This window comes from Thermobia domestica, chromosome 4 (assembly GCF_964235325.1).
Source record: "Thermobia domestica chromosome 4, izTheDome1.hap1.1, whole genome shotgun sequence".
In the NCBI taxonomy this organism is placed as follows: domain Eukaryota; kingdom Metazoa; phylum Arthropoda; class Insecta; order Zygentoma; family Lepismatidae; genus Thermobia; species Thermobia domestica.
Window position 1 is genome coordinate 248106052 of NC_137457.1, and position 20440 is coordinate 248126491.

At 35.2% G+C, this 20440-nt stretch overlaps 1 protein-coding gene across 8 annotated transcripts in view; it reads right to left on the bottom strand.

Moving 5' to 3' along the window:
- Positions 1-6129: 6129 nt before the first annotated feature.
- LOC145683963 (venom allergen 5-like) overlaps positions 6130-20440 on the bottom strand; it is a 105977-nt gene continuing 91666 nt past the window's right edge. For 3 of the 8 annotated variants that reach the window (XM_081755685.1, XM_081755688.1, XM_081755689.1), the window contains one exon: positions 6130-6437. In XM_081755685.1, the coding sequence (XP_081611811.1) occupies positions 6364-6437 (74 nt within the window). In that variant the 3' untranslated portion in view covers positions 6130-6363. The remainder of the gene's footprint in view (positions 6438-20440) is intronic. The other 5 variants (XM_081755681.1, XM_081755684.1, XM_081755686.1 and 2 more) reach the window with 2 other exon arrangements.

Genomic DNA, 20440 nt, shown 5'->3' on the forward strand with positions numbered 1-20440 from the left:
TATTATAATCCTGAAAAGAGAAGGCGAAAGTTGGCGCGGAAGAACCTTTAACAGGATTTTCTCTTCAAGGGGAGGGTCTAAGACCGCATTTAAGTGTAGCAAGTGGAGCAAGTACTCCGATGCGCTTTTGTGTACTTTTGGATTGAATTGACTTGTCAATATGTTTGCTCTTAAAGCAGCTAATCTTTCTTGGTTCAAATATGTGGCTTTAAATGCTGTTATAAAGTCTGAATATGTAACAATCTTGCTTCTCATGACTTTAAACCATTGCAAGGCACTACCTTTTAATGTGCGAGAGATGAAGGACAGACGTGCTTCAGTGTTGACACCAGTTAGTTCAAAATAATTATCTAGGTCAACAAGGAAGCTATAAGTCTGGGCCTCATCTTCTAATCCTTGAAAACACGGTAACTTTAAATCTCTATGTAAAAAGGAATTCATAGCCGTTGCCAAGGCAACCTGACTATCCATCTGAGTTACTGACTGTGCAGGTGGTGAGCTTATTGGTTGGAACGTATTATCACCTACTGCCCTTGAACATGATGGTAATTCCTGTTCTAATTGAAAGGTTACACTGTCTGACCTATTACCATTGCCTGTATTTTCATTATTGACATGCATTCCCCTACATTCTTCGCCTTGTGTCCTATCTTGTAGCCTACTTATTGAATTACATAATTCTTGAACTTTCTGGTTGGTAACATTATCTAATGCAATAAGCTTTCCTTCTAAATTTTGTACTTTTTCTATTACATCTTGTTTGAACTCAGTATTGGCCTCACTAATTTTTTTCTCTATGTCTTCTTGCAAACTGACCTGTCCTGCGATTACATTTTCTAACTTATCTTCAAATTCTGATCTAGTGTGAACTATTTCATTTTGAATAGTGTCATTTTTCTCTTCTAATGTGACTAGTTTTGAACCTATTTCTGTCCTAACACTTACAATTGAATTTTCAGTGGCCTCAATCCTATCGTTTACCTTTCCTAATGCACCATCTACTTGATTTACTGTTTTCTCAAGATCATTATGTAACTGTTGCTTTGTATTTTCGAGAGCTTTAGATAATCTTTCTTCTAAATCCTTGTGAGCATTTTCAAAATCCCTACGCGCATTTCTAATTTCTGTATTTGTATTCTCTAATTTTTCTTCAACCTGCAAAAGTTTACTTTCTATTTCTTTTTGGCAAGCGTTCGTTTGATCTAACTTACGATTTGTACAATCTATTTTCCTTTCAGTATTATCAATTTTCTGTTCTATTTCCTTCTGTGAAGCAACTATCGTTAATTTTATAAATTCCATTAGATTTCTCATTTCCTCACTATTTACTCCTAATGGTGGTACTACAGGATTACTTGGCCTAGCTTTCTCTTTATCTCCTGTCTCTTCTTGACTACGTTCCACTTTATCACCTTGTGATTGCCTAACTTCTAATATTTCTCTCCTATCACCTGTTGCTACTTCACTTATTTCTTGGACATTTATTATGTCTTCCTCTGAAGGACTCAACCTTTGTGCATAATCTAAGAATACCAGATTTTCATCCATCTTTCTCTTTTGTGACCGAGTCAATACCATTAACTTTCTCTTAAAAAATCTCAAAAATTATCTCTAAAACTCGATTTTTAAAATTCTAAAAATTATCTCCCCCTTTATTGTTTACATCTAAAACATAACTTTTGTATTAATGAGCTTCATACTTAATTATGTAACAATTCTTGGACCAGATATGGGAAAATATATTCGCGAACAGTTAATTTTGACTTGTGATGATAAATTCTCATTTGCAATGACAGATGCAGCATTTAGTCTAGCAACACGCTGGAGCGATTTTATGTAACACAATGACCAGCGTGATCAAGCTTACACGCATGGGCGCCAAATTATTGTGAAGAGCATGAGATAGGTGGGAGGTGCTTTCAATACCCATCTCACCCTCTCCCCACAGGAATGTACGACATATGCAAATGATATATAAATGTTGTAAATAATTAATAAAATTTAGATTAGCCAAATATAAAAAAATAAAAAAATTAATTTAGTGTCGGTAGAGCCAAATTACAAATAAAGTTAGAATTTACATTCCTGTAAACATGAGTTCTATATTAACGTCCCATTGCCCCGTTAGGGACAGTAATGCTGCTTGAAGCTCTGACTTAGGTCAGATATTATCTTAATATTAAGAAAATGTGAATTTATCATCAAATTGCATTAGTTAAATCTGGCAGACACAACATATCCTGAAATGCCTGAAAAGTAAAAAAAAAAAATAATAAATTACAAGTTATTTTGTACTCACCCTGCGGCTAAGTATTCAATTAAAAACTCCACACACTTTCTAGAAAATGCACACATATTTATTTTTAATTTCACTACTGAACACACAACACCACACGCAATATATAGATATATACACACGAGATATTCAATAGATATATTTTTTTTTATCAACTTGATAACTGCTTAAATGAGTTTCTTTGTAAAAAAAATAATAGTAGAGATCTCTCTCTCAATTCAAATGTTCACTGTCACTATACCGTTTTAACAAGATATTTCCTTTCTCGTCACTGTAATCACACTTCACTACAGATGATTCTCCTGGAGAGGTCCTATTATCCTTCTTCTTAGGGAGTCACTGTCTTTAGATCTTGTCTTCTATTGAGAATAAAGTTTCAGTTTCAGAGAAACTGCTGATAAAACATACTGGCATCTTTAACACAGTCTTATTCCTTGTTTAATAAAATAACAATTCACTGATGTCAATTTGAAGTTCAGCTATGAACACATACTGTTTTCACTTTTGGTATGCTAAACTAATATTTGTTTACTGGTCAGACATTTTCAGATGTAATTTTACGTCAAAGATGATTCACTTTTGCATCAAATACAATGTAGTTCTTCAGAATAATTATCTTTATATAACAGATATCCAAATAACAATTAGCTATATTATTACTGCTGAAGTTAGGTATGTATGAAGATATGAGTTCAACTCTCAGTTTCTTACAAAAAAATAATTGTCTGACCTTGGTGACAGTCGATCTTCAACTAACTCTATGTTTTACTCTCATTTCCTTTTGTTATACCACAAACGCTATCTTTTACCAAAACTCGCCTCCTTCGCGGGGCTGCAAAAGTTTTTTTTTCTTTCTTCATTGTCAGAGGATAGCGGGACTTTCTTTCACAAAGGGTTGCTTGCGAGAGGCCTAACAGGTGTATCCCTCTAGCGGTTACTGTTTCATTTTCGAATGTAAACAACCTCTCTCAGTGACCGATATCCTTTTCTGTTTACATTTATAATTAATGATATTACTGATTAACGAATTACAATTGACATGTAACAAAAGTTGAAAACCAAAGTTGAAAAGTTGAAAAGTTGAAAAGCAGAAAAAATACCAAATAACTTGTTGGTGGTAGACAATTGTCTTCTGCTACCTTCCATCACACTCCAAGGCATGCCGGGAGTGCCAGAATCAACATACTGAGTTAAAAATTAAGCAAAGAATAGCAAACTGCCAAAATAGCTATTCTATAAAGAAAATACGGTAAGGATCGCGATTCTATATACTAATATAACTATATCGGATCTGTCCAAGAATTGTTAGAGGTTGGAATTTATATTCAAAAATATATTTCATATATCAGTACCTTCTGGTAACCCTGGAACAATATGAAAATTGAATTGATGAAGGTTCGCTGACTAGGCACCCAGAACTGTTGAACCACCCCCACTGGAGAGGTAGCGGTTCCATTAAAAGTGTGAAAATCGCGGTCAGTGAAACAATTTCTCACGTATTGTATTCGAAAATTCGTATCTAGGTGTGTACAGTTTAACAAAAGATTGCTCAGCGACTTTCTGTCGCCAATTTTGTTTTGTCCATCCTTAGAATTTCTTCCCTTTTTTAATAATATATTTCTATAATAGTTATAACACATTGAAAGAATCTTGTTTATAGTATTTCTTAGATACTATAGGTTGGCAATATTTGGTACTCTAAAGGTCACTAACCTCTATCTCCCTGAAGTTTCAAAATTCATACAGAACTTGCCACAAATATAAAAAAAAGAAGTTTTCTGTTCTGCCACTAAACTTAATGAAATTTTAAATAAAATAAAATAATATCAGAATGATTGCTTGAAATATAATGTATAAAGAATAACGAAACTAATTAAATGTATATATTAAATCTGAATATAAATTATAGATTGCATATGCAAATTTTATGAATAATAAACATAAAATAAATAAAAATATTTTTGATAAGCTTGCTCATAACAAATGGTACAAGTTTCAGTTTCAATAATTTTACATAAAGAGTAAAAATGTTACGAGATAACAAGAAGCAGATTTTTGCAGTCGATTTACCGTTCTATGAGTGCGCAACATCTTTTCTAGCCTGCTATTCAAACTGAAAGTAGCATAAATCAATTACTTAATGTTGATAGTTATTGAATAAAATCTATAATAGATTGGGAGAAGCAAACTTCTGTAATTAATTAAGAGTCTCAAGAATATATTCAATGTTCACTCTAATCTATTTAAACTGGAAGTAGTAAAAATCTACTACCACTTATTACGAAGGAGGATAAGAAACTAAGGTTACAAAGCCGATATTTCTGGAGTTTCGTCTGTTATACAGTAATGAGTGGTGTTAGGTAGTTTTAATACATGCAGTTGGCAACTCTGCAGAGTTTCAGTCATCCACTACCTACGGCGCTAGTTGTAGCGCAACATAAATGGCGACTCATTTGGAAAACTAGTCTCGCGAAGTCCGCTCAGTTATTGGATTTCTGTGGGCGAAACATGTAGCCGCGGTTGAAATTCACCGGCGGCTGGTAGAGGTTTACGGAGAGACTGTAACGTCTCGTCAGCATGTGGCAGAAACATGTAGAAAATTTGGGGCTGGTAGAGAAAACGGCATGAGTGGCCGACCCAACACCGCATCATCATCATCGACCATTCTCCTTACAACCAGGACCTCACTCCTAGCGATTTTAATCTGTTCCCGCACTTGGAATCTGTCACTTCACTTCAGATGAGGAGGTGAAACACTTTCTGTCAATGTGACTGAACACGCAAGGACAGGATTTTTTACCAGGAGAGAATCTTCAAACTCATCACACGATTCGATAAGTGATTCAAACGATATGAAAACTATGTCGAAAAATAATCTAATGTATGTACTATCTGTTGGCTGTATTGGTTGTATGATATAATATATACACGTTTCATTGCAGGCTTTGTAACCTGACACCACTCGTATCATGCCCTAAAAACTAAGGACCTTATGCAGAGTCGTTTTGAGGCGCGATTAGGGCTATACTAAAAAGTTCGACTAACATAAGTCTCCTGCAGTAGTCAGTAGTTTAGCATGACGCTAATCATACGTCGAAACGACTCTGCATAAGGCGGTAAACTTCTTCATGTGCTGTTAGATTTAAGTGATTACCCTAACAACGTAAACGGTAGATACAACACCGACAAACGGTAGAGTGGCGGATTGGCAATGTTGGTCCTTCGTTTTAATTGGTCCCTTTGCTAAGCATTTGCGAACAATTCCAATTACCAACGGAACTACTACGAAAGAAGTAAAATTGAGACAGGGGCGGATCCAGGACCGACTTCTGGGAGGGGGACGTGAATTGTCATAGTGCTACTTTTAAGGGCTTCAAACTTTGGGATAAGTTTTATTTATACATATAAAATAAGAAAGTTTCCTTTCTGGGGTGGGGGGCGATCGCCTCCCTTGATCCGCCCCTGAATTGAGATTGAGAATGCGAGGTCGAAACTGTTGGATCAAATATTGCAAACTTTTAGTTTTCCATTATGCATTTTAAGCTAATGGTTGGGTCAATGTAGTTTTCAGCTCTATTTAAACTATTACCTATTTCAAACCATGCTGACGATTCTTGTACGTAGGTCGTATGAAGTCTGTTGGTGGAATTAAAAGTTAAGACACTTTTTTTTTGTTTGTTTGTTTGTAACTTGCATAACTTGACGTGTGACCTGAACGAAAAATATTTGCAGGATCTGGGACCACATTTCTTACTAACTAACATAAATGTGTATTTTCTCTAATCTTACAGAGAAAATAAACTATGCTACCACCGTAAATAAAATCTTTGTTGACAAAGTGTAAACCTTTAATTTATTGATTAGAGAAATACAAAAATTGACATAGCATTAAGAAGTAAATCATAACACTTGATGACTGACACTTTTAGAAAAAAAAAACTACGATTTTTTGCATTAAGATGAACACATTTATGAATAAAAATCTGCCAAGCACACTAAACAAATTTTGTTGAAAAGTTTTCTTTCACCTGTCTTTTTCAACTGTGATTCTCTCTTTACTTAATTTCCTAATATATTCGAGCCAGTGCATTGATGAAACAAATCAGTAACACATTTCCATTGACATGATGTTTGTCTTCTCCTGTTTTAAAACAAAACATTGAAGTAAATTTTCTTGAAGTTTACAGGTATCGGAAATAATACGTAATTTCAAGTAGTTATTTTTTTAGGTAACCTAATATTTTCAAACATCAACACTTAGTGAAATTAAAATCCAAATTACGTAGGGTATAAATAAGTAGTTGAAACATTGTTGAGAGAGATGTTTACGCATGTTTGTACGTGGAAGGAATCTGGAAAATGGTAATTTGAAATATTGTTCAGATGAACAGTATCAAAAGCTTTCGGGAAAGTGAATAGTTGTGGGGTTTTCATGGTTGAAGTGGTCAGTGTTGTGTGGAGAGCCTTAAAACATGTTAACGAAATTTAACGTTTTTGGATACAAATACGAGTAGTCTGTGGCCAAGCTGTACATCAATGTTGTTTGAGGATGCAAGGGGGTGGGGGAGTAATAAAACCTTGCTCTACCGTATCGAAAGGTTGCATGATGAATAAATGCATTTCGTTTAGGTCGGGACAAGACTGCAGATTTGACTTCTAGCAGTTGTCTTTTGTTTTGGGGAGCAGATGTAATTAGTTCGAGGTTTCCTTGAAATTGATCATCACTGGACTGTCAGAGAGGTAGGTATCTGTAGAAGATGAGCTTGGTCGTGAAACTGTATGGATTATCTCGAAGGAGAAACTGCAACAGTCGCTGTTCCCTGACAGGTACAGCGATCTAATTGTTGGCCAAATACCTCTGATCGGTCTTTAAACATCCGCCATACTCGTCAGACGGGAGTCCATTCGATTTTGACCTATTTCCACAATTGACACAAGCCTTCCAAGGGATCAGGTTTCCAGAAATTCTGTCTTTGCTACGTTCTCTGTAGTCCATCGCTGAAATCAACGTAAATAGTTTCACGAATGGCGCAGCATGACTACAAAGGGATTTGAAACTGTGCAAGGGAACACAAGAGATTATATCTAAGGGCTGTAATATGATTCTTAATGTCCATTCAACAGAGTAATGTGTGTACTAATTATGTTTCAGTATTTTATTTACAACACACGTAATACGAAGTTAAAATTATTTGAATACACACATTTTTTAACATGGTTCACTGAAAGATAAACTACATCATTAGTTTACAAATAGTTGCATTTATTTTCTTTACAAATGTTTAAGTTTTATCATCCACACCCCATTCATTCATTATATAAGTGACTACCGTCCCTAAGAAATCAATCAAATGTAAAATATAAATGTTAACTAAATAACAGAGATATATATACCATCCATAAGCATCAGTTGTGTGATATTTACATTTCCACTTAAGGACTCATAGAATGGAAATACTAAGAATTACATCCTACAGACAAACGCATCAAAAGTTTATGTATTTTCTGAATTCAAAGTTGTGTAGTTGTGAATATTCTCACTCTAGTAACAGCTCTGCACAAGGCTGCTTCTTCATATGAGGTTGTTAATTGAAGATTGATTGACCTTTGATTTATGATCTTTCGTAGACACGAAGGTTATGGAAGGAAGAACCATTGTGCGTGGGTTTCAACTAAGCTGCACTTTAATCTCTTTCATTTGGCAACTAAAGACGGAGGTACAGTGGTAGAATGCACAGCTCTAGTGCAACAGGTCCCTGGTTCAATGTCAGACCATGCGAGTTGGAAGAAAAACCAGTTTCCGCTGTAGTCAAATGGTATTTGTGGAATTCCGACAATGTTCTAGGGACCCTGTCCCTTCCAGTTACACCTGTGTATGTGCCCATATGGTAGTCTAAGAAAAAAGGTTACGTACAAAGACATTAGACATGCACTGCAAATCATGCAGTACAACGTGATTACATGTTGCGGGTGAGGTTATCGATATGTGGCTTTGCCATTTTTGAGTCAGTGCTTCCTTGAGCTTGGGAATGAATTTTGGGGCCATGTGATGGCATGCAATTCGCCTACCAAACATATCTGACGCATGTTCAATGGACTCAAGTCTGATTCGACAGGCCAATTGAATAATTTAACGTTTTGAGTCTCTAGGTACTCATTCACCATATTAGCTCGATAGGGTTGAGCATTACCTTTCATTAGAATGAATTAGGTCCACTGCACGCTTAATATTTAGGTCCAGGGTATTATCAGGGTGTCGTACACTTGTGATGGTGCCTCGTAGGAAAACATGCAAGAGTGTGCGAGATATCAGGATGGTGCCATCCCACCCCACATTTCCTCCATCCGTGCAACAATGCAGTTCAGTAATGTTAGGGCCTTACGTGTTACAAGTTCTCTTCAGATGAATATGCGTCAAGAACGACAAATGAGACTAAACCTGGATACCATGTGAACGGTTCTGGTCCTGGATGCATTATAACGCTCTTTACATCAATCCAAACTAGTTCTTCTTTGCAATAGGGCCACTGGAAACACCTTGATGGACGTCTAGAAGACAGGTGTTCCTCGGCTAAGCGTCTGTACACTGCAAACTTTGAAACAATAGTCCCTGTAGCAGCTGCAAGATCTGTACCGAGATTTGAGATGGTGTTGCGTTCATTTCGCCTGGCTGCTAGTAGTAATACACTGTCCACTTTGGAAGTGGCATCCCTGGGACAGCCTCCGCCAATTTTCATGAGACGATTTAACCTGTTTTAACCATTGTCAGTCCCTTCAGATGACACTCTGTGGGACATCAAGTTAACGTGACATTTCCAACTTGTTTTCACATGTCTCCTGTAGCCACAAGATTGTTCCACGTATGACATTATGAATTCGATTTCATTGTGTCATTCTCCTACACGTGCAAAAGCTATAGGATCAACAACGTGGCTGTGTATGATCTGTATATGACATATCGAACACAACCGCTGCTGTATTGAAACGGCACTCACCACATACTCAACGTTGATGAATGTATAGAGCGTCGCGAAGTGGTAAAATTGGAAATCGCGTGTAGGAGACAGTCAAGTACTCTCCTCGAATAAATTCAATGTATTTAGGATAGTCTCGATCAACAGTTTGTGAGAATAAAGCTATGTCGCGTTATTTTTATGGTCTTCATATTAGTGTACTTGGCGTTCACGCTTTTGGTGCTGGATACTCGAATTTGGATTCTACGTTAAAATGTAGATCCACGTTTCACATAGTCCTTGTGCTGAAAATAACCGTTTAACACCAAACCAAACAATCAAATGTAGGCTACTATTTAATTGTATATTTTCTAAAAGTAATTCTTATATTTTATACACATAAAACTCCAATAGCATTGTTAATTACTGAAAACACTGTCCGCATTTACTTTCCTGGTTTGTGGATTTTTATATCTTGGAATTAGCCGGTTTATGTCAATACAAATTTCAGATTCGTTACAGCAGCTGACTTTCAGTACAAGGAATACAAAAGGTAGCAATATAAAGATGTTGGTGGTCCACTTTAGGCATGATCGTGATGTGCTTTGACGAGGATATATTTTTTTCCCCAGAAGAATACCTACTTCAGCAAAAGAAAAATTGGGACACGCGGAAATACATAGGAACAAACCATGGTTCGACCAGGAATGCATTAAACTAGCAGAGAAGAGAAAACAAACAAAATTACGTTGGCTACAAAATCCAAATGAAATAACTACACAAAATTTCGTAGACATCAGGCGGGAAAATTGCAAAACTTTTAGAACAAAGAAGCGCGATTTTTTTAAAGCTAAAATCAAGGTACTTCAAGATAATAGTAAAAATAAAAACATTCGAGATATGTATATGAGGATCAGCGAATTTAAGAAAGGCTATCAACCTCGTGCTTATATATTAAAGAAAGCAGACGGAATAGTTCTCACTGATGCGGATAGCATCTTAAATAGATGGAAAGATTTCTTTGACGATTTGCTGAACAAGCAGCCAAAAACTAATGTGCGTGGTGGAAAGGAGATACACACCGCAGAACCGTATATTCCAGAACCTAACCGAATAGAAATAGAAACCGCTCTAAAGAAATTAAAGAAACACAAATCTCCGGGTGTAGACGAAATTCCGGCTGAGTTAATTTTAGCTGGAGGCGAAAAATTGTGGAACAAGATACACAAACTCATTCTCCTTATCTGGAAGAAGGAAGAATTGCCACAAGAGTGGAAAGAATTAATCATTGTTCCAATTCACAAGAAAGACGACAAAACTGACTGTAATAATTATCGAGGCATTTCTCTTCTGTCAACAACCTGTAAAATCCTTTCAAATATTCTATTAGCAAGATTGACCCCATACGCAAATGAAATTATTGGAGATTATCAGTGCGGATTTAGACGAAATCGATCAACTATCGACCAAATATTTACCATTCGCCAAATACTCGAAAAGAAGTGGGAATACAATCCCCCGGTACATTAACTATTTATTGATTTTAGAAAATGTTACGACTCGGTTAGGAGAGAAACATTATACAACGTTCTTACAGAACTTGGAATACCGAGAAAGCTAATTAGATTAATTAAGATATGTTTAAATGAATCAAAAAGTAAAGTCCGGGTAGGAATATTTTTGTCCACGAGCTTTCACGTCGAAAATGGTCTGAAATAAGGAGATGCGTTGTCGCCATTATTATTCAACTTTGTCCTGGAATACACTATAAGGAAAATCAAAGATAACAACCAGGATAAAATTTTCCACTATATTTTTCCGGAAAATTTCCCGTTCAAAAACATTTCAGTAATCAAGTAACAATTTCTCAGTAATCATACAATTGATTTAATTCATGTATAGAAATGTTAAAAAGTGAAAGATCGTTTAAAGAATCTGAAAATTTTCATGACTCAGACAATTTTCTGTACTGTGTAGGAACAAGTTAAACAATTTTTCATGAATCGAAATACTTTCTGTCTTCTAAGGAAAAATTGAAGAACTTTTTATGAGTCGAAAATTTTCATCATTTTGAAACAGAAAGTAAAACTACTTTTTGTGAATCGAAAAATTTCATTGCTCTGTAGAAACAAGTGAAAGGAATTTTCATAGATCAGAAAATTTTCATTACGATGTAGGAACAAGTGAAAAAAACTTTTCATAAGCCGGGCAATTTTGGATATTATATATAGTGATGTTAGGTGGAAAATTTTCCACTATATTTAACTGAACATTGCGCTACAAAATTTAATTTCTTTTGAGAAAAGTTAGTCAGCAACAAATTATAATTTTCCAATTAGCCTTCGGGAAACAGAAAATTTTCTAATATTTCAAGTTGGGAAGTAAAAATTTACATAGTGTTTCTCTCTCTCTCTCTCTCCCTCTACGAGCTCCTTCGTTACTAAACGGTCAGCATACTGCCCTTTGGCATGGGAGACCTGGTTTCCATTCCCTATGGGAAGCTTTTGTAGTTCGGATTCCATGTTAATCAGTTGGTCCCGTCTCATATAGCCTCTCTGCTGAAATGGACGTTAAACTCAAAATCAACTCAATTCAACTCTCTGTCTCTCTGTGAGTGTGTGTGTGTGTGTGTGTGTGTGTGTGTGTGTGTGTGTGTGTGTGTGTGTGTGTGTGTGTGTGTGTGTGTGTGTGTGTGTGTGTGTGTGTACGTGTGCATGTAACGTGCAGAGAACATATGTCGAGTTCGTAGAGTACAAATATCCCATTCTATTATTTAAAATTTAAGTTTATTAAAAGTGATGAATATTTTCCGATTCATAAAAACACACCACTTATTCCTACATCGTTGTTTAGTCGTAACATTTATTGGTAATAAATATTGTCTTGAAAAGTTTCATGAAGTGAAAATCTGACGATTCTTTTTTTTCTTCAAAAATGTTTCAAAAACTTCAATGCGTTCTTTCCTCAAGATCCACCTTTGATCTCACAAAATTATATTTCGTCAGTTTAATACACGTAAGACGGAGTTTTCACATAGGTTTACTACTTTTCTAGATTTACATGCTGAAACATTTATGAACAAGTAGAAATAATATTAAATGTCTACTGTAAACTATTGACTACCCAAAATTCGAGTTTAACTAACTCATGAAAGAAAATACTGACCATTTTCTGGAAATAAACATTTATTAATTCATATATTCATTCAGAAGAGAAAGTGAAATATACCTAATAAGGAAGTTGATTTGTTTACTTGTTCTTCCAATAAGATAATAAAAGAAACGTAAGAAACCGCACTATTAGCCCTGCGTTCTAAAAGCAACAAGTAATTTCATTTTAATTTACAAAACAAAGAACATATTTCTTTTTGTATATATATACAGTGGCGGATCCAAGGGAGACTATAGGGCCTATAGCCCCACCCCTTGACGCTCAGGTTTACACTGGATAAAACGGTAAAACTATGATTTAGCCCCTCCCTTGATCATATCCCGGATCCGCCACTATATATATATATATCGTCGCATGAGAACCAGAGGAAAATAACTCCAAAAATGGGGTTTTCGTTTTCTTCATCTTTGGACATAATTTTGAAAGCCCCACTTGGTGTGAATGGAACGTAACGCCATCTGTTCTATTTGTCGGTCATCTGTTGAAATGAAGCTCAATTACCATTTTATTAAAAACACATCTTTCTAAGAAAATAATATTTTTGTCCTCTCGCCTGTAAACCTACGAAAATGGAGTTACGTTCTTTTGGTTCTCATGCGACGATATGTAGAAGGAGTTGTCATTATTTCTAATACATTTTTATACATAATAATTGGGTGCGGCACGTAAAACCGGCCCGTCGTAATATTCTGGTATATTGTGTTTTAAATTATGAATTAAAGATGCAGATGGAGGAGATAATGACAAGAAGTCCTCGAAAGTCAACCAGGAGATTGAGTCAACAGGTTCATGCGAGTGAGATAAGTTGCAGACGTGTTTTAAGGGGACTGAAGTTAAAACCGTACCGGATAAGTGTTGTGCAAGAACTGAAGGAGCCTGACCTGCAGAAGAGGGTGCATTTCTGTTCATGGCTGTTGAGCAATGTTGCCAGTGGTTTCTTGGATCCACTAATGCTCATCATGAGTGACGAGGCGTGGTTCCACCTGTCTGGGTACGTAAATTCCCAAACCTACCGGTATTGGTCGACAGAAAATCCACACGCAATCCACCAGGTACCCTTGCATGATGAAAAGATTGGTGTCTGGTGTGCCATTTCCGCCACACGCGTTATTGGGCCCATATTCTTTGAGACGACAGTGAACAGTGATGTGTATATGGGAATTCTGGAAGAGTTTTATACACACTTGACCGAAGAGGAGCGTCAGTTATGTTACTTTCAGCAGGACGGTGCAACATGCCACACATCAGCTGCATCATTGTCCCTTGTGCATGAGATGTTTACACCAGAGAGGAAAATCAGCAAAGGCTTGTGGCCTCCTCGGTCACCAGACTTGTCCACGTGTGACTTTTACTTATGGGGACTGTTAAAGGGAAGAGTATACGAAACAAATCCACACACAATTGAAGAACTCAAGACCAGGATCCAGGATGTCACCAATAGCATTACAACACAAGAACTGACAATGGTATATATGAATCTCCTCAATCGTGCTCACATGTGTGTTGAAGTGGGCGGAGGACACTTTCAGCACCTGCTGTGAAGGCTGCTGTGAAGGTGAGTAGACATATTCAATACATTACCTTTCATTTATATGTTGTAGTTAATCATATTCAATACATTACATTTCATTTTATGTGTTCACTTTACGGGTCGGTTTTACGTGCCGCACCCTGTAGTTTTACAATACAAATATCTGCTCTAAGATGTTGATTATACAAAATTCCAATATTGAAATTATGATTTACGTGTGTTAACAAGAATTTTAGGAATGATCAAAAAATGGATCAAAAGATAGCGATCTTGGCCAATAACTAGTTTTGGATCAGGGGCCCCAAAAGTTTGGAACTTCCACTAAATCGAGTTTTCGTTTATTTTTTTCCGGAATAAGCACATCATACTGAGTTAAGTGATAGGGTTTGTCTTCACTATATGTAGTTCTCCAGATATAAGGCCTAAAGAAAATGTTTGATTAAATGAAATACATTGAATTGTTTGAGTCAGGAGCCACAAATGTTTGAACGGCCCCTAAATCGACTTTTCATTTTTTTTTTTTTTTTTTTTACGAAATAAGCACATTACTGAGTAAATTGTTAGTTTTGGTTCGGCTACACTATATGTAGTTCACACAATATGGGATGTACAAATAAATGTATGATTGAATAAAATATATTGAATTTGTAGATCAAGTGTCACAAAATTTTTGAACGGTCCTTAAATCGAGTTTTCGTTTTTTTTTACGGAATAAACACATCATACTGAGTAAATTGTTAGTTTCGGCTTGCCTATAGTATATATAGTTCTCAAAATATGGGGCGTACAAAAAATGTTTGAATGAAATATATTGAATTTTTTGAATCTCGGGAGACAACACTTTTGAACGGCACCTAAACCGAGTTTTCGCATTTATTTATTATTTATTTATTTATTTATTTATTTATTTTACGGAATAAGCACATCATACTGAGTTAATTAAGTGATAGTTCCAGTTTGTCTACGCTATATGTAGTTCTCGAGATATTATGCGTACAAGAAAATTTTTGATTGAATGAAATATATTGGATTTTTTTGATCAGTGGTCACAAAATTTTTAAACGGATCCTATATCGCCTTTTCATATTTTTTTACGAAATAAGCGCATCATACTGAGTAAATTGTTAGTTTTGGTTTGGCTACAGTATATGTAGCTCTCCAAATATGGGGCGTACAAGAAATTGTTTGATTGAATGAAGTATATTGATTTCTTTGGATCAGGAGCCACACATTTCTTAAACTTTTTCTAAATCGAGTTTTCATTTTTTTCTTTTTTACGGAATAAGCACATCACACTGAGTAAAATGTTAGTTTTGGTTTGGCTACCCTCAAAATATGGGGCGTACAAGAAAATGTTTGATTGAATGATATATATATATTTATTTCTTTGGATCAGGGGCCACAAATTTTTTGAACTGTTTCTAAATCGAGTTTTCATATTTTTTTTACGGAATAAGCACACCATATTGAGTAAAATGTTAGTTTTGGTTTGGCTGAACTATATGTAGTGCTCAAAATATGGGGCGTACAAGAAAATTTTTGATTGAATGAAATATATTGAATTTTGTGCATCAGAGATCACACAATTTTTGAACTGCCCCTAAATCGACTTTCATATTTTTTACGGAATATGCACATCATACTGAGTAAATTGTTAGTTTTGATGTGCCTACACTATATGTAGTTCTTGAGATATAAGGCCTACAAGAAAATTTTTGCCTGAAATATATTGGATCTTTTGATCCAAACACAAGAAAATCAAAGCTTTTCTTCTTATTTTCTGTTACACAATTAATCTTCTTAAGGAACTTTTATGTAGTTATTTCATTACATAGGCAGGCCTATATGTGAAAAAATAATCGAATTTTCTTTTTTTGAAATAATTGATAAATTGACAAAGGTTTCCTCTCGATTTCTTGATGCATTTTAAATATTGGAATGGGATATTTGTTCTCTACGAACTCGATGTATGTTCTCTGCACTTTACACACACACACACACACACACACACACACACAGATAGATAGAGAGAGAGAGAGAGCGAGAGAGAGAGAAACACTGTGTAAATTTTTACTTCCCAGCTTGAAATATTAGAAAATTTTCTGGTTCCCGAAACCTAATTGAAAAATTATAATTTGTTGCTGTCTACTTGAGTTTTACAGGAACTGAATTTTATAGCTCAATGTGTAGTTAAATATAGTGGAAAATTTTCCATCTAATATCACTATACATAATATCCAAAATTGTCCGGCTTATGAAAAGTTTTTTTTTTCACTTGTTTCTACATCGTAATGAAAATTTTCCGATCTATGAAAATTAATTTCAATTGTTTCTACAGAGCAACAAAACTTTCCGATTCACAAAAAGTTGTTTTATTTTCTGCTTCAAAATGATGAAAGTTTTCCGACTCATAAAAAGTTTTTCAGTTTTTCCATACAGGACAGAAAATATTTCGATTCATGAAAAATTGTTTCACTTGTTCCTACATAGTACAGAAAATTGTCTGTGTCATGAAAATTTTCAGATTCTTTAAACGATTTTTCACTTTTTAACGTTTCTTTACATGAATTCAATTAATTTTATGATTACTGAGGAATTGTTACTTGATCACTGATATTTGTTTAGAACGTGAAATTTTCCGGGAAAATATAGAAAAAAATTTTCCATCTCATATCACGGCTAAACAACGATGTAGGAATAAGTGGAGTATGTTTTTATGGATCGGAAAATTTTGCTTAAAATTTTCATCAGTGCCTAGCTGCAGTTGGACATTTAATTTTCATTGTGAAGAACAACTTATGATTTTTTGAGAACAATTTGTAAACAGTGGTTATTTCTGGTAATGGGTATTCTATTAACTAACTAACTAAATCTATGGCATATGGAACCCGGAGGTTCAATGCCGCGTTCACAAAAGCTCTCCACTGACTTCTATCCTTAGCTAACTGGACCCAGTTTCTACTTTGTATTCCTATTTATGCGAGATTCATCTTAATATTATCCTCCCATCTGCACCTAGGTCTTCCTAATGGTCACTTTCCGATTGGTCTTTCAGTCAAGACTTTGAAAGCGTTCCTACTTTCTTCCATCCTAGCTACATGACCTGCCCACCTAAGCCTCCTGGACTTGATGACTCTAACAATGGTTGGTAAACCGTATAAATTATGTAGTTCCTCGTTATGAAGTTTCCGCCATTCCCCATTCCCGTTCCTCTTGGGTACGAATATTCGTCTCAGGATCCTGTTCTCAAACACTTTCAGTCTATGTTCTTCTTTCAGAGAAAGCTACCATGTTTCGCAACCATATACAGAACAACAGGCATGATTATTGTTTTATATATTTTAAGCTTCAAATTCCTCGATAGAATTCGCGACGGCAAGAGATTTTGAACTGAATAATAACATGAATTCCCTGCTTTTAATCGACATTTAATTTCTTCGTGAAAATGATTTTCGTCTGTTAATATTGATCCTAGATATTTAAAAGCATCCACTTCATCAAAACTATTGTTTAATATTTTAACGCATCTATAATTTGCTGTATTACGGTCCCGACACATTTACATGTATTTAGTTTTCTCTGCATTTACTTCTAAAAGTATGTCCCTGCAAGAGTTTAATAAGATCTCTGCATTTCTTTCTGTTGTTCTCCTGTCATCCCCTATTAAATTTACATTATCAGCATATGCCATAACCTGGTGAATATCGTTCAACTCTAGGCCCTGGTTGTTATCTTCCACCTCGCATCACTACATATAGGAGATAATATTTGCTAATTTAATAACCAAGATGTTTTTATTTGAGTGACTTTTTATAATCATATTTAGTTGACCTGTTTGTAATAGCATTCTTGTCCACGGTTGTGCAGTATATACTGTATGCGTACTTTCTGTCCTAAAACAAATCGCTCGTACATCGTATGCATGTACTTTATTGAGGTTCTCTCGTTTCCTCCCATTTTCTTCATACCATCATTTCATTCATTACCGTCTTTTTAGCCAAGATGGCATCATCGAGAGACGGAAAACTGAAAAATATACAAACCAACGGACGTAATAATCTTTCACACGTTCATTCTAGCATTTCTTTCAGGCATAGTTTGGCCTCTTTCCGAAGTTGTAAAACCACTACAATCCCCCAGGCCTGAGTATGATCGATTACATATCACTCCTATGCACTGCATGTCATGTAATAAATAATGTCCCAGTGCAGGCTCATTACATTTTGATTCTGTTCCCATGCAATAATATTTGGTACACTCCGCACCAAAAAAAAATTGCGACACCTAATTCCTTGCAGCTAGGCTGCACAATAGACACCTTCTTATCCCATAATCGTGTCTGGTAAAGAGACCCCACTCTCTCCCCTCTTTTCTTCTCTCCCATACTAAAATTAGCAAACAACATGAACGCAATTGTAATTTCAAACTACACATGTATTAGTATCGATAAAATGAAATAACAAAACCGAGACGAAACCAGATTCATAATTTAATTTAAGGAGAAACTGAAACACAACAATGAAAAATTGAAACCAAAGGATGTCTATTACACAGAGGTTCAGAAATGAGGCAGAGAGAGAGAGGGAGAAGAAAAAGAAAAGGTAGAACAGATAAAAATGTGGAATTTTAAACCTAGTAAGAAAAGAACCTAGTAAGAAAGAACATTATAAAATTCCGTTACCAGAAATCCAACAGTAATATAGAAATAACGTTTGTTTTTATATATTTTTTCAGGACTATTCGAATATATAGAGGATGTTTGAAACATTTCAATTTCCAGTAGAACTGTAGATCTCACAGACACATCTAAGATAATGTCAACAGTTTAACACATGCTTTCTTTCCGCGTGGTTCGGTTGTAAATTCGGTAGTGTTCATTGGACGTACTGATGCAAACTACATTCTAATAAACCCATTAAGTAGCGTATGTCATATCTTCTATTCCACACTACCATGGGCGGCGATTAGGGGGGCAAAGGGGGGCAGTTGCCCCCCCACTTTTTTGAAATGACCAATTAATGTATATAGTTTCATTTGGAAATATTAAGTTTTTATATGTATTAGTTGTTCAAAGAATAACAATTGTGCCATAAAATGTTTGTCGTCTCGTGAGTACGTATTGGTTGTCTTCCGGTTCAGTTAAGAAAGCTAAAGGAATTGCGCTTTAATTACCACGAAAAATGGCCCCAAAATTAACCTATTGGAGCGCCATAATTCGAGTGTATTTTAATTCTTCTTACAAGGGCTCAATATGTTAGTCAGCCGTTTTGGTACAAATTGAGATAACATTTCGTACAAAAAAGAAGTCCTTCACAACTTGTGAATCACAAGTTATTCTTTAATTGCACAAAAGTCGAAAATTCCTAAAATGTCTTTTCATATTTCTAATACTAAGGAATATTTTGATTTGATTTGATTTTTTTTTTTTTTTGAGTTTAACATCCCGTTCAGCAGTGAGGCTATATGAGACGAGGACCTACTGATTAACGTGGAATACGAACCACATGAGCTCCCGCCAGGAATCGAACCCGGGTTTCCCACGTCAAAGGCAATGTTTGCAGTGTAATATACGAGTTTAGGGGTGTACATATATAATTTTGTATATACGATTAAATTTAGTGAATTCAACATAATTCTATGTTTTAGGATTATTTTGTATAACTGGAGTGATTCTAAGTATTGTTGAGTTTTGATGTACGTATTCCAAGAAAGTGAAAATTGTACAGGCAACAAACTTGCTTCGGGAAGCTGCAAAAGTACTTCTTTAAATGTCGCAGCATATGTTTGTAGTATTTACTATCTTTCTAAGAGTAATAACATACATTTAATAGCATGTGTGGAATTAAAAATATAAGTTGTTCATTAATACCCGGTTTCAATGTAACTTTTGCAAAACAAGCCTCATTTTTCATTACTATTCGATTAATATTATTTTTTCTGTTTATTTGTTTTGCAAATTTGTTATTAAATAGGTCCCTAATCTGATCACACAATTTTCCAGACAGTTCTTGAGCAAGGAATCAAATCTCTTCTTACACCTTCGTTATTTAAGAGTAAAAAGGGCTAGTATTTACTTGCGTTGCTCTTGCCAATTTACTTTAAAAAATATAAAACATGATATATGGTATTTTAACTGGAAAAGAGAGTATCCTAATAGTTATACAATCTTTCTTCAAACAAAATGTTAGAAGAAACCAGGAAAACTAACATTGATATACAAATATTGAGATCATGTCTTGCCCCCCCACTTTTAACGTCCAACCGCCGCCACTGCACACTACTAATGCAAAGTGAGCAAAAAAGAAAGAAAGATAAAATTAAATGAGTGCTATTTTACTGTTAAACTTTTATCAGAAATATCCTATATTAAAAGTCCAAACCGTATCATAATGAAAAGTTACAAATGTTCAAATGGAAAATTGGATGTTCCTTATAGATATAGCAGACCTTGCATGTTTGAAATTTCAACGTGAATAAATCACATTGTAT